Source organism: Rutilus rutilus, assembly GCF_951802725.1.
Source record: "Rutilus rutilus genome assembly, chromosome: 1".
Taxonomy (NCBI): domain Eukaryota; kingdom Metazoa; phylum Chordata; class Actinopteri; order Cypriniformes; family Leuciscidae; genus Rutilus; species Rutilus rutilus.
Genome location: NC_140209.1, coordinates 8,446,096 through 8,461,828, shown reverse-complemented (window position 1 = coordinate 8,461,828; position 15,733 = coordinate 8,446,096). Strand labels below are relative to the sequence as shown.

At 36.9% G+C, this 15,733-nt stretch overlaps 1 protein-coding gene across 1 annotated transcript in view; it reads right to left on the bottom strand.

The window, feature by feature from the left end:
* LOC311287030 (complement C3-like) overlaps window positions 1-15,733 on the bottom strand; it is a 27,732-nt gene extending 11,999 nt beyond the window's left edge. Inside the window, exons 1-12 of the mRNA XM_084403595.1 lie at window positions 15,528-15,733; window positions 14,914-14,943; window positions 14,587-14,776; window positions 14,306-14,465; window positions 12,120-12,190; window positions 11,925-12,016; window positions 11,356-11,438; window positions 11,183-11,270; window positions 4,094-4,196; window positions 2,578-2,692; window positions 1,648-1,763; window positions 1,402-1,545 (exon numbers count right to left, since the gene is read on the bottom strand). Coding sequence (XP_084259721.1) covers window positions 1,402-1,545; window positions 1,648-1,763; window positions 2,578-2,692; window positions 4,094-4,196; window positions 11,183-11,270; window positions 11,356-11,438; window positions 11,925-12,016; window positions 12,120-12,190; window positions 14,306-14,465; window positions 14,587-14,776; window positions 14,914-14,943; window positions 15,528-15,598 — 1,263 coding nt within the window. The 5' untranslated portion in view covers window positions 15,599-15,733. The remainder of the gene's footprint in view (window positions 1-1,401; window positions 1,546-1,647; window positions 1,764-2,577; window positions 2,693-4,093; window positions 4,197-11,182; window positions 11,271-11,355; window positions 11,439-11,924; window positions 12,017-12,119; window positions 12,191-14,305; window positions 14,466-14,586; window positions 14,777-14,913; window positions 14,944-15,527) is intronic.

Sequence of the window (15,733 nt, the reverse complement as noted above, 5' to 3'; positions counted from 1 at the left end):
CTTTCCCTTAGCTATCACTTCTCTAAAAGAGTAGTAGATCTTCAGGCTCTCTCTATATCTCATGAGTGCCTGGAGTTTACTCCTGGAAGGGTTAAGGCTATCCTGCATGCCAGGCCTGATTATGGGCTAAGGTGCCTTCTAATACGGCATGGCCTACGGTTCTGCAGGCTTTTCATTCTCCACCTCACATGACTGCGGAAGATGAGAGACTTCATCTGCTCTGCCCTGTCAGAGCTCTCAATATTTATGTTCAGAAGTCTTCTCATTGACGGAAGTCAGACCAGTTGCTTATGTGTTTCGGGTCACCCAAGAAGGGGCTTCCCACTTCTAAACAGTACATCAGCAACTGGAAAGTTCAGGCTATTTCCCTGGCCTGTCAGGTGTGCAATTTGCCTTCATTGTTGGCCGTGAGGGCTCACTCAACCAGTAGCATGGCATCCTCTAGAGCCCTCCTTTCAGGGCCCCTTTCCAGGAGGTATGTGATGTGGCTGGCTGAGCCACGCTGCACATGTTCAACAAGGTTTTACAGTCTGGACCTCCCTTCTACGGCGGGTGCATGAGTGCTCTCTTCCTAAGTTGTTCTCTCGAAAAGGGAACGTCTCGGGTTACGACTGTAACCCTTGACACTGCGTCCCTTTGCCACGCCTCCCCCTGCATGGGAGCGACTTGCTTCATCACAGAAGCTAACTCTGTTGTGTTTTGTTCTGTGACCAATCATATACAATGTAAAACAGTATATTAATCCATGTGCATTATCATCAACCATATACAGCAAGTGTATTAATCCTGGGGCATTTCATTTTATTTCTGTCGAACAACATGTGCAATATAGGCATAGTCTACAATGTGCAATATTACTTATTTACCTATTACTTTTATAATGTGTAGTTATTTTATTTAGGAAGTGTATTTGTGTATCTATTTTAATCGAGAAGTTTACTTGTACATAGCGTTTTTCGTACTTTCCTTTACCTTTTAACAAAAGCTGACTCTAAAAAACCCACAATAATTCAAATGCACCTGTACTATACTGTACTTGCTTCATCACAGAAGCTAACTCTGTTGTGTGTCGGCATCCTTTTTTAGCTTCCTTGTATGCAAATGGAAATAAAATTGTAATTTTTTTTTTTTTTTACTTTTAAAACTTTTTATATTGGAAAAAAGGTTCTTTAGATTATTAAAATATTCTTTAATCTAAGAAGAAGTGCTCTTTTAAGAACTGTTCACCTAAAGGTTCTTTGTAGAACCAAAAATGGTTCTTCTGTGGCATCACTGTGAATAACCCCTTTCGGAACGTGTTTTTTAAGGGTGTATACTAGTCCTGTCCCAAATGCCAGTGTGGAGTCATGGACTTTAACTTAATACCTAACTTTGAATGAGTTTCTATGGTGTTCAATGTACCTTCAACAGTTGATTCTTGTTTTCGTCAGGCATGTTGATGGAGACCCTGATAGTGCCTCTGTGTGTGTTGATTGATTTTTGAAGGAAGTTGAGTTTAACAGGGATATCTGGGGCTGGAGATCCATCCTGGTTACTCACTCTAACCTGAGCAAAAAAATAAAAAAAATAATAATCCTCCTCTAATAATTCACTGATCGAATAATGCTAACATAGATCAATCAGTAAATGTCAGAGTATCAAACTTACCACTATGCCTAACGGCAGGCCAGGTTTGAAATACTTGGGTGTGTCACTTAAGGAGAGCACGTAGGGTGACATTACTATTTTAATGCCGGATTTCTCTGCTTCTACTAGGTCACCACCTGAGAAGAAAGTCTTAAGATGTTACAAAAACATAACCCAAACCAATAAACAAATAACGCCATGAGTGGGCCTTGTGGCCAGTGTTGTGCTGAAAAAAGCACCCCCGCATTTGAAAAGAGTCGCCTTAAACTGAAAATCAGATAAATATCAATTGACACTAATCATAAGCATTCTTATTCTGAATCTCATTTTGTTCTCATTAAAGTCCAGATATAATTAAAAAAGTGTCTTGGAATATTGTTTAGCAGGTTAATTGAGGACTAGACAAGCTAGCAGCAAACTTTTTGTACATTTTTCTAAACACAGAGGGCAGAGACTGCAGTGCTGTTTAAATTCACTAGATGTTCTCAGCACATTAAATATTACTGTTTGTCTGGATTAGTTCAGCCTACAAAAGAAGCTTGTTAAAAGTGGCATGTTGATATACTGTAAAAATGTATCAGCATAAAACTCACACACTTAAATGGAACCAATGTAATGGAACAAACTACTCAATCCAATAACTGCAAATTCTGGTTGAAAAGACGGGTGCAGTAATACTATGTTTTGCATTAGATGTAGTATAGTATATGTATAGTGTATTATGTAGTACATATAGTGTGCAGGTGCGTTTCACGACAAGCCAGTCTGGCAGGAAATGCCCCCCTGATACCTCCCACTAGGAAAGTGTCGCACGCGACGGGGGCTTTTTCGGCACAACACTGGACTACTTCAGTCCCTGTGATTTAAAATTATAAGAATGATCCTCATGCTAGTTTTCTAAATATGCAATACATAATTTTAGCCTCATATCAAGGGTAATGATTTGCCCACCTGAGCTGGTCATTACTGATGCTTTGACATACACAGAATGCCCCAGTAGACTGTTTGAATTTGGATAGATCTTCTTTATCTCTTCCATAGTCAAACTAACGCTTCCTCCATTCAGCTGAAAATAAACAGGTGAATCTGAAGTACCAAATAATCAGTGGTGGGCCGTCAGGGCCAGCAAGGCCTTCTCTGATGGCCTAAACACTATAAGAATCACTGACTTGCACTTTAATATATATTTTTTTTCATGAATGAGTATTATTCCTAATAGTCCATTCTCTTAATTTCATAGCTTTTCTCTTGGTTGCGTTGCTACCAGTAGTGTATATTTATTTTAGGGCTTTTATCCAATCATGTCTCGCCAGGGTCAAAGAAATCTGCCTTGAGGCCTTCAGAATCGATAGTGCGGGCGCCTGTTGCTTAAAATGAAAGGCAATGGAACCGTTGCTTTAACCAATCAGATAATCAGTCAGATTTAATCAGCCAGTCAGATTTTGATTTGACTGCATCAGGGCCATCTAGCAGACGTACAATAATGTCGGCATTTTCACATCCTTTGATTGGATGGTCAGAGCGCTAGCAATCTAGCATCTGTAGCGAACTTCATGAACTAAAATATATTCCTGTAGATTTAATAATTTTAAGAGAGCATAGGTCAGCTGTACACATCGTCATGTTTTGCGGTGAATGTCCCTGTGTCCACTGCTTCTTTCGAGCAGACACTGAGTCTCAGCCCTAAAGCGAAATAAAACTTATGCCAGAAATATGACGGGACAGACTTGACTTTCAGCATTAGCCTCGATAGAAAAGACTTATTGTTGGAACTGAAATGCACAGATAACCTGTACAACAGAGTAATTGAAGTCAAAAGAGGAGACCCAAGGTCTAGCTAGGACCAAGGAGCAGGACCGGAGCACACAACGTTTTAAGTAATTTTTATTGTTACAAAACGACTAACGTTTTGACGCCCATGCATCTACTTCAGAGGTAATTGAAGTATTTTTGAGGAAAGAAATTAGGATGTTTTTTTTGTAAAAAATAAGTAGGTTCGGTGAGTATAATGCTTTTTTTTTTTTTTTTTCTGCTGTGAATATGATTTTCTTCTTATTTTTTCTTGTAAATTTATGATCGATTTTTTTTTTTCAAACATTCAAACTATTGTAACGTATGACAAGAGACTATTATGACCCTTGAACGATAAGACAAGGGAGGCTCTGTTTCTGAACTTATAATCAGAACACAAGAACCACTGTACATTAACGCATAAGCCGAACTCACTCGCTCGTTTCTCTCTACCCGGCCTGTTCTGAACTCACCACATTAACCTAACTGACGGTGCAAAATAAAAACTGCAATTTCACAACAATTATAGAGAGTCTGTGTGCTGCTACACTATTAAAAGTGATTAATTCTGGTAGGACACCACTGAAGGCCTAGGTGTGAAATGCACGGGACCCACCACTGCAAATAATACATTACTTTTCTTTGTTATACTCACACCTCTCACTCTTTCACTTACATCTTTCAGTTGCTTCATAGAAGTGATTCTCCTTTTCTGACCATTCTTTTCAATACCAAACAGCACATTTGCAACACCTCGCACTTGTTCACCATAAAGATACCTGAGAAGAAGACATGACTGATTATTTTTAAGTTTTGAAGGTTTTCATTTACATGTTAAACTATCTCACCATGCTGTCTGTAGTGAAGGGCTACCTGAAGCAGTTAGAGCTCGGATTGCAGTGAACCAGGTCTTTCGGTCAGAACAACACAAAGGGAAGTATCAATTTGAACTGGTTTATTGTCAGAAGAATGAGTATGTTTATTTTGGCATTAAAGTTTTGTTTATTGTTCGCTGGTCCCCGCCTCATTCTTGCCACTTCTTTGAACTGTAATAGCAATATAGCTCATTACAGTTAATGTAAACATGCTTATTCAAACTTTAAATACAGCCCGCTTTTAAATTGCTTTTAATACAAACTCCCACCAGGAGAGGTCTCCAGTTTTCAACCAATCCCAGTATTTATTACAGCATAGTAGGATGTGCACACTAAATGCTTCACTAAATTTAGCAAAAATAAATAAAAAATTGGCAATCAAACTCATGTTTCCAGTCAAGATGGTAAACAGAATATATTTTTACCAAGTTTAATTCGACATCCATATGTTTGTTTCTGTCACAAGTTGTGTTGTTTAACTGTATTGTATTTAAATATACTATTTTTGAAGTGTTGGTGCTTAATGTAACACTATCTAGTGTAAATGATAAGTCATGTTTAAGATTTGTGCTGGCTACTGTATACAGGCCACCAAACAGACTTGATCAAAGAATTTGCTAATTTTCTATCAGAGTTAGTACTGGCTGCAGATAAAGTACTAATTGTTGGTGATTTTAATATACATGCAGATAACGAAAAAGATGCATTGGGATTGGCATTTAAAGACACTCTGAACTCTATTGGAGTTAGACAACATGTGCCGGGAACCATCATTGTCGTAATCATACTCTAGATCTAATATTATCACACGGAATCAATGTTGATGCCGTTGAAATTCTGCAGCAAAGCGATGACATCTCAGATCATTATCTAGTCTCGTGTAATTTGCATTTAGCCAAGGCTGCAAAGCCGACTCCGTGTTACAAATATGTTAGACCTATCACTTCTGCCACTAAAGATTGCTTTATTAATAATCTTCCTGATCAGTTTCATCATCTCAGCATCCCAGATAGCTTAGAAGTACTTGATATTGCAACAGAAACGTTTAACTCTCTCTTTTCCAGCACTTTAGACACAGTTGCTCCATTGCGCTTAAAGAAGATTAAAGAAAATAGTCCAACGCCGTGGTACAACGAGCACACTCGGGCCCTTAAGAGAGCAGCCAGAAAAATGGAGCGCAACTGGAAGAAAACAAAACAAGAGGTATTTCGCATTCATGGAAAGAGAGCTTGATTGCATACAGAGAGGCTTTAAAAGCTGCTAGATCTGCTTATTTTTCAACCCTATTAGAAGAAAATAAACATAATCCTAGGTGTTTATTTGAAACAATGGCTAAACTAATGAAAAATAAAGCTTCAAGCCCAGAAGTTTCCAAGCAACACAGCAGTAATGACTTTATGAACTTCTTCACTTATAAGATTGATAATATCAGGGACAAAATTATAACTATGCAACCGTCTACTACAGTATCGCATCAGGCAGTGCATTGTAGTCTCCCGGAGGAAAACTTTGATTCATTCATTGCTATAGAAGAGGAAGAATTTACTAAACTCATTAATTCATCTAAATCGACAACATGTATGTTAGACCCTATACCGACTAAGCTACTGAAAGAGATGCTTCCAGAGGTCATAGATCCTCTTCTTAATATCATTAATTCATCTTTGTCATTAGGATATGTACCAAAAACATTTAAGCTGGCTATGATTGTATGATTGGCAACTTGATCGTACAGAATTAGTCAATTACAGGTCGATCTCGAATCTACCTTTTCTGTCAAAGATACTAGAAAAGGCAGTATCCTCACAACTATGTTCCTTTTTAGAAAGAAATGATATCTGCGAGGATTTCCAGTCAGGATTTAGACCGTACCATAGTACTGAGACTCCTCTCATTAGAGTCACAAATGATTTGCTCTTATCATCCGACCGTGGTTGTATCTCTCTATTAGTGTTACTCGATCTTAGTGCTGCATTTGACATTATCGACCATAACATTCTTTTAAATAGATTAGAACATTATGTTGGCATTACGGGAAATGCACTAGCATGGTTTAAATCATACTTATCTGACCGTTATCAGTTTGTAGCAGTAAATGATGAGATGTCTCTTCGATCACAAGTTCAGTATGGCGTACTACAAGGCTCAGTACTAGGACCGCTGCTGTTCACTCTGTACATGCTACCATTAGGAGATATCATTAGGAAACATGGCATTAGTTTTCACTGTTATGCTGATGATACTCAGCTCTATATTTCTTTTCGCTCTGACAAAACTTACCAATTCACAAAATTAACGGAATGTATAGGTGATATAAAAAATTGGATGACTAGTAATTTCCCACTACTTAACTCTGAAAAAACAGAGATTCTAACAGAGATTATTGGACAAAAAACTTCCTCACGTAATAACCTAGAATACCGTCTAACACTTGATGGCTGCTCTGTTAAGTCTTCGTCGTCGGTTAGGAACCTGGGTGTGCTCTTTGATACCAATCTTTCATTTGAAAGTCACGTGTCTAGTATCTGTAAAACCGCATTTTTCCATCTTAAAAATATATCTAAATTACGTCATATGCTCTCAATGAAAAATGCAGAACAATTAGTTCATGCGCTCATGACCTCAAGGCTAGATTATTGTAATGCTCTACTGGGTGGTTGCCCTGCACGCTTAATAAACAAACTACAGCTAGTTCAAAACACAGCAGCTCGAGTTCTTACCAGAACCAGGAAGTATGACCATATTAGCCCTGTTCCGTCGACACTGCATTGGCTCCCTATTAAACATCATATAAATTTTAAAATATTGCTGATTACTTACAAAGTACTAAATGGTTTAGCTCCGCAATACTTGAGCGAGCTCTTAACGCATTATAGTCCTTCACGTCTATTGCAATCTCAAAATTCCAGCCAGCTGATAATACATTTCCTATTTAGCACTAAAACTTTGGAACATTCTTCCTACCATTGTCCGGGAAGCAGACACACTCTCTCAGTTCAAAGCCAGATTAAAGACACATCTCTTTGACCTAGCATTCACATAACACATTATAGACTTCTATAATTCAATGTTAGGCTGCATAGATTAGGTCAGCCGGAACCGGGAACACTTCCCATAAATCCTGATGTACTCGTTACGCCATAAGAATGGCATCTACGCTAATATTAGTCTCTCTGTTTATCCCAGGGGTTTTCCGGCAGCCCGCCGGATCCAGGCCGTATCCAGATCTGATGTAGGACCTGTGATTGGACGCGACGACAGCACAGTCCTGAAATGTCAACTAAGCTTTTCCCTGTGAAGGCCTCCCTCCCCTTCCTTTACCTATCTACAGATAAAGCGGTGTCAGGATAATTCCGGTTCGGGAAGCGATAAAGATTCTGTATTATTAATTTTAAGGCCAGACAAGTAGTTTGTTGAGGGTTGATTTGTAGGCAAGGACTACACGCCTGCTCACATATATTCAAATGCGCATACCTATAGACTGAACTCGTAATGTGCATGTGCACGCCACTGGACTCCAGGCTTCTGCGTGATGATTGGAGGGTCTTTTCAAAGGCTGCATCTCCTTTTGATTGACAGCGATTTCATACAATATAAAGTCGCTGAAGCTATTCGAGCTATTCGTAATAATTAAAAAGAATTATTAAAATAATAAAAAATATATATTATTATTATTACTATTATTATTGTTATTAGTAGTAGTAGTAGTAGTATTATACTTTATTATATCCCTTATGTGCTGTTGGGGATGTTTTCATCCACTACGGGGTATTTTTTAGTCTAAATTTGGCCATAACTTTCTCTGTGTTTCAGCAAATGGAATGAATTTTGGTGACAAATCTTATTTTGACACATATTTTGGGAAAATGCTTTGAAATTTTTCAAAAACTCAAAAGTACACTGTGGGCAAATTTACTACCCTTTCGTTATGTTTGTGGCTGAAAACAGCCACTACTTTAAACTGCTGTAAAAATATAGCAGATAAATATTTTTTTCAATTTTTTTTGCATAAATCTATCAATCAACCTCAGTCCTGCTCAAAAATACTAAATGTTTAAAAAAAAAATCAGGATTTTAACTCTTTAATTGCCAAATTCGTAAATTATGTCACTGATTTGGGAAAAAAAACACACAAAATGACTCATTTTCAATATAAAATGTGATTGTGGACTGGATTTTTTTTTACCTTTTATCACAGTCTTGGACATGTCAAAGATTAGAAACAACATTGGTTTTGATGCATTGTTAGTTTTTGTGCAGCATCAGATTTTAACTTTTTCTCCCTCATTTACTGTTCGTGGCTGTTTTTGCCCCATTGACTTCCATTATAACCACAATTTTTGATTGCAAAGCCATGACACCATATAATCATGCATTTTTGATTGTTGGTGGTTTTCCCTGTTGGGAAGAGGTAAAATTTGTAATTTTTACTGTTGATAACCAGGTGGCACCATTAACCCTTTAGATAGGCCTGTGCAAAAAAAAGCTTAGTTTCTGGCTTTTACATGGAGTTATATGCAGTTTATATGGATTATAATAGCATAATAAAGTGTGTGTGTGTGTGTGTGTGTGTGTGTGTGTGTGTGTGTGTGTACTCACCTTGATGCGTCTGAGATAATCAAAATATGCACCTCAGCTCTCAGAACTACATGGAGTAAACAAAAACAAAGTAAGTGTATTTATGCATCTGCTGCCTTTTGATGGTGAGAAATGCAGACTAAACAAATACAAAGCATGTGGATTTAAATGCGTGCATGCAAGCCTGCTGGTCATTTGATGGTGAGAAGAGCAGCAAGCAACATGAGAAAGGGCTTGACTTGTAGTGAAGTTTCAGAGATGATTATGCAGCCTGACCCCTCCAGCGAGCTGCAGGATGTATCGTCTTCTCCCTCTGACACCACAGACTCAGGAGAGTCAGATCCTGATTTGGATGTGGCACCCTCATCATCCTCTCTAGCTTCCACTGAAGGCGAGGAGGATTCGGAGGATCCTGGATCTGGGTGGATTGGGAGAAACGGCGAAGTGTGGTTTTCCACTAACGCGGAGACAACTCTCTTTCTTCAGCCTGCCAGAGGCGGGACTCCAGGGCCGACGCGCTATGCCATCACAAGGGTCCAGAACATGGATTCCGTGTTCAATCTGTTTTTTACGGAGGAGATGATTGACCTCATTGTCAGCATGACTTGCGTCAACACATACATGTTTGTACAGTCAAACAAACATGTATGACTATGCCTTGTGATGGCATAGCGCGTCGGCCCTGGAGTCACGCCTCTGGCAGGCTGAAGAAAGGGAGTTGTCTCCGCGTTAGTGGAAAACCACACTTCGCCGTTTCTCCCAATCCACCCAGATCCAGGATCCTCCGAATCCTCCTCGCCTTCAGTGGAAGCTAGAGAGGATGATGAGGGTGCCACATCCAAATCAGGATCTGACTCTCCTGAGTCTGTGGTGTCAGAGGGAGAAGACGATACATCCTGCAGCTCGCTGGAGGGGTCAGGCTGCATAATCATCTCTGAAACTTCACTACAAGTCAAGCCCTTTCTCATGTTGCTTGCTGCTCTTCTCACCATCAAATGACCAGCAGGCTTGCATGCACGCGTTTAAATCCACATGCTTTGTGTTTGTTTAGTCTGCATTTCTCACCATCAAAAGGCAGCAGATGCATAAATACACTTACTTTGTTTTTGTTTACTCCATGTAGTTCTGAGAGCTGAGGTGCATATTTTGATTATCTCAGACGCATCAAGGTGAGTACACACACACACACACACACACACACACACACACACACACACACACACACACACTTTATTATGCTATTATAATCCATATAAACTGCATATAACTCCATGTAAAAGCCAGAAACTAAGCTTTTTTTTGCACAGGCCTATCTAAAGGGTTAATGGTGCCACCTGGTTATCAACAGTAAAAATTACAAATTTTACCTCTTCCCAACAGGGAAAACCACCAACAATCAAAAATGCATGATTATATGGTGTCATGGCTTTGCAATAAAAAAATGTGGTTATAATGGAAGTCAATGGGGCAAAAACAGCCACGAACAGTAAATGAGGGAGAAAAAGTTAAAATCTGATGCTGCGCAAAAACTAGCAATGCATCAAAACCAGTGTTGTTTCTAATCTTTGACATGTCCAAGACTGTGATAAAAGGTTAAAAAAAATCCAGTCTACAATCACATTTTATATTGAAAATTAGTCATTTTGTGTGTTTTTTTTTCCAAATCAGTGACATCATTTACAAATTTGGCAATTAAAGAGTTAAAATCCTGATTTTTTTTTAAACATTTAGTATTTTTGAGCAGGACTGAGGTTGATTAATAGATTTATGCAAAAAAATTTGAAAAAAATATTTATCTGATACATTTTTACAGCAGTTTAAAGTAGTGGCTGTTTTCAGCCACAAACATAACGAAAGGTTGTAAATTTAAACAATGCACAAGGGATATTATTAATTATACCTTTATTATATTATTATATTCATACAATTATACCTAACTCTGCTGGCCATTGAGAGGACACTGGTCAAGTCACTGGAAAAGACGCCTAGTTGGTATGAAATTTTCTTGAAAAGTAACGTAGAATTTACGTATAAATAAATGGACAATTTTTATGATGTAGGCTGAAAATGAGCTTCCCCTCTTTGAAAGACCAGCAGCGCCACTGCCTCTTTGTGAGTACTTCTATGTTATATATACAGTTTACTGGTGGCATAGCAGTTTTATAACAACTGTGCTGTTTCACTTCAGAAAGTAGCTTATCGAGGTCAAGGCCCAATAATTACATTTAGAACTGATGTCACATCCATTTGAAAATGCTTGTATTTCAGGTGAGTGTCGAGTAACAGTAAAAGCGGTTGTAATTGACACGCACCTGGCTCTGACTTCTACTTCCAACTTTTCCTCATGTAGGCTAAAGTAGGGTTTCTTTGGCGTTAAAGTGATGTTGAATGCCGGGAGAACTTGGGATCAAGGATAAATAGGGTTATTCAAGCCATGCATGCCAGCAGCTGAATGTCTGCACCATGAATAATGTAAATAACTTACCATATTTCTTTACTTCAAACACCACGCTGAATGGGTTTTCTTCAACATCATCAAACTTTGCAACAACTTTCCATTTTCCCTCTCTATGAATTAAAAATATATATATATTTAATTCCAGAATTGGTGTACAGTAGATAGAATGTCAAATGAAAGAATATATATTTTTAGTACTTCTCAGAATTAGCTTCACACATTAAATGTTTACAAGACAGAATAATAACAACTTATACAAATAATCTTGTTCAAAAGTGTACATGCGCTTGATTCTTAATGCGAGTATTAGTAGACTGTTAGAGTTCGGGTTAATAGAAGTTGACATATAGTTGGAAACTAACTTACATCTGTTATGGAGCATCAAAATAAAATAAATACATCAAAAGGAGTTAGCATATATTAATACTGTATATTAATATATTAATACAGACATATTAATACTTTACTCATATAATGAGAGTTAGTTGGCATGTAATTTCAAAGTTACTTACAGTCAACATAATTTCTAAAGGGGACCATCAAAATAAAGTGTTACCAAAAATGAAAACACAAATCTAATGGTTTTCTTTGCATACTTGTTCACAGTAGTGAGATTGTAGCTTTCAGAGAGAATCCCATTGCCTGCACTGGCATTGGAGCTGATGTGCACTACAACACCATCTGGGTTCTGATTGTTCCATGGAGGAATATATTAAAAAGTATAAATAATGAAATAGAATTATGCAATGAAATGAAGCTAATTTTACGATTTTAAGATTTAAGATATTTACCTGAATCTCAAGAGTTATGTTGCTGTTGAAAGCTTGGAATTCATGATTGGATACAAAAACCCTGTAATGAACTGAGAGATTCAGAGACAGAAAGTGAGAAGTAATAGTGATACAGATTTGTAATTTAACAAGCACTGTGCTTACTGACACAAATTTCACGATTCAATTAGATTTCAATTCAGGAGTTTTTGATTAGAATCAATTTGATTTGATAAATATTAATTGGGGCCTTGTCAAATTCGTTTGGGTTTTGTTTGTGTTCATGTCTTTTATTTCTTCTTCTTCTTCTTCTTCTTCTTCTTCTTCTTCTTCTTCTTCTTCTTCTTCTGGTGTTGGTTCAAACCAACGAAAAAGGTGCATTACCGCCACCTACTGATATGTCTTTTATTTTGTAATGTGCCTTAGTCATGTTCCCTGCTTCCTGTTTGCCCTTGTGAATGTGTCATGTTCTGATTGGTTGTTTTAATCATGCGTCACATTCTCATTGGTTCATTGCTTTCAGGTGTTTCTTGTTAAGTCTGTGTAAAGCAAGACGCTGATTTCACGCAGCCGTTATTTTGAAATCGAAAGCGAGGCTCCGGTGGGAAGAAAACCGGAAGTGTCTCCTTTAATCACAGGAGAGTCGTGAATGCGATTGCGTATTGTTGTGTTTAATGATGTTGTGTCAATTCTAAAACTGTACATACATTTCTTTTATACTTTAGACTATATACAGTGAAATTCATTTATAAATAATTGTTTTTTTTTTTATATAATTCAGAAAGTAAAAAAAGAAGCAGGAATGAACTATATACATATCCTATATTGATTATTAACATCCAATAGTGTAAATCGCAGCAGCAGCTTCAGGTTGGTAGTCCAAAGGCATTGTTGTTTATCTTTACTTCCGGGGTTTTTCCCACCGGAGCCTCACTTTCGATTTCAAAATGGCGGCTGCGTGAAATCAGCGTATTGTGGAAGAAATTTGATCTTTAAGATGTGTGTGACCATCATATGACAGTAAAAGAGCACACACAAACCTTATTCTAATATGGAATTGTATTGGAATGGTAAAGAGTGTTGGTCGTGACAGGAGGGCCTATTGGAACTATTGGAAATGTTTGTCTCTTATTCAGTGATAGAAATGTGTTTGCTACCACACTCTCATTTTTCATTGTTCCTTTGTCTAGCTTTGTTTCCTGTAACTAGTGATGGTGAAATTAAGCGTAAAATGGTTCATTACTCAAAGCTTTTCAACAAGGTGCACACTAACGACATCTTGTGGTCAAAAGGTGGAAAATCTGCCTTTATGTCCCAGATGACCTAGCCATTATTTGGTTGATTTATAATAAATCAGTTTGTGCTACAAAAATCATAAGGCAATACAAGTATTTTGTCTATATAAATTAAGGTTTCCCACGTCATTGAACTTATGCAATATGAATAAATTAGTCAATAAATGAGAAAATACTATAATATTTACTATAGTAAACTATAGTAAATTGTAGTATACTGTATAGTATTTACAACACTTTAAAGAATGCTACAGCATACTGTAGTGTTAACTATAGTGAACCCATAAACTGTAATAAATACTGTAGTATACTTTAGTTTTTACTACAGTGAACTGTAGTGCATTGCAGTATAATATACCCTATAGAAAACTTAGTAAAGTATTGGGTAAAGTAATTTGTATATATTACTATAGTTGTTACAACAACTACAGAATTACCACAACAAATTAATTCAAGTACTTTACTATAGTATGGTTCAAAAACACTATAGTATTTAGTATAAATAATTATAGTATTTGTTCATGTGGTTCATGTCAAGTTTTTATGAATCTGCTTCGATCAGCACATGGATGCAGCCTTATTTATACTGTATTTATAATACAGTTTTTGCCTAAGTTCATTTCACATTGTGGAATGATCAGTTGAAGTGTTTGTGAACTGGGAATTAAAACACATAACTACACGTTTAATATTCTTGGTTTCATATCAAAAGTAACAAAGCACAAAGCAATTTGCAATTTATTAGATAGGAGGCGCAATATCCTTTGTTCATTCATCAGCTGGAAACAGCATAGACTGAAATATCTATTCTTGGGATTTAAGCATTCAGCTCTTCAAAATGATAACTGAATAAAATCGAGAAATCTATCATTTTAACCCAGCTCTAGAGTGCTTAGTATTAATGCAGCTGACCTGTGTCTCCAGGGTTGTAAAGCGGTTTATCAGTTTGAAGGAAGATGTATCCAGACCGAAACGACACCGTGATTATTTTCTCAGCTTTGTGGAAACTCCCAAATTCTGCAACCAGTCTCACAGATTTGTCCGAATCTTTTTTCAACAGGATTGGATTGATCTTATGAAAAGAAAAGAAAAAAATATTTTATATGCCAATTACTTATCTCAAAGCTTTACCTGATTTACATTTCTAGTTTTTACACACACAAACAATAATACACTTGGTCTTCTGAGCCAACCTCAATGGTTTTGAGATCACTATAGTAGTTGTCTGAATTGAGGATGGCAGAATCCCGCGTCAGGACGGATTTCTTCCCGAATGTATAGACAATGATTTTGACTGTGATTGGCTCGGACAGGCTGTGCGCCTCTAGAAAGATATTCAGTTTGGTTCCAAGTCTCAGTCTTGCTGGAACTAGCATGATAAACCTGACAGAGAATAGTTTCATTAAAAGTACTTATCAGCTTTGCATAAAGTAAAAATGCATGCATACTGGATCACTTGCGATCTGCTTTATGGTTTTGTATGTGTTAACACTGACCAGACTGGAAAGTTATGTACTTACTCTGGTGCCGAGTCAAGAGCTTGATTGCCACTGTAAACACAAACAAAATACTTAATATTCTATTGTATTTAAAGGGTTAGTTCATCCAAAAAAAGTAATTTATTCACCCCTTTTTATCATTTATCATGTCGTTTCAAACCTATAAGACATGCCAAAAATATATGTTTAATGACACATCAGATATTTTTGCTATCCACCCAAAACTTTGACGTTCATAAAAATATTGTACAAGTAAACTATATTATTTGAGCAGTTTAATCCAAGTCTTCAGAAGAGCAGATCATTTCAAATATTACAAACAGATTTAATTTACACTGTAAAAGTTAATTTGCATTTTTTTTATATATATATTTTACAAAACAAAACTTTAGTCTTTCTATTTAATAATTTAATGTTTAATTCAATGTGTCACGTGCTGTTGCAAGTTTTTACCTTTTTATGTATTTTTTTTTAATTAATCATGGGCTTCTGTTGCTCTTCTAAACTACTGAAACTAGTTACCCAAGATTGTCCTCATCTGTCTTGATGTTATTTGATTCATAAGTGGAAAAAATAAAATAATAATAATAATTCACAACCTAAATGTTAAACAGTATATTTAAAATTCAACTTACTGACTTTGAGAAGAAACCTGGTAATTGGATACCAACAGTATCCACAAAAGCGGTGGAATAAGCAGCCTCATCCTGCTGGACTGGTGACTCACAAAATGAGAATGTGGCAACAGTGGGAAAGCTGAAATAAGAAACTTCTCTCATCCTTCTAAAGCAAAAAAAAAAAATATATATATATTTCGGAAAAAAACTCACTCTTGGCCTCT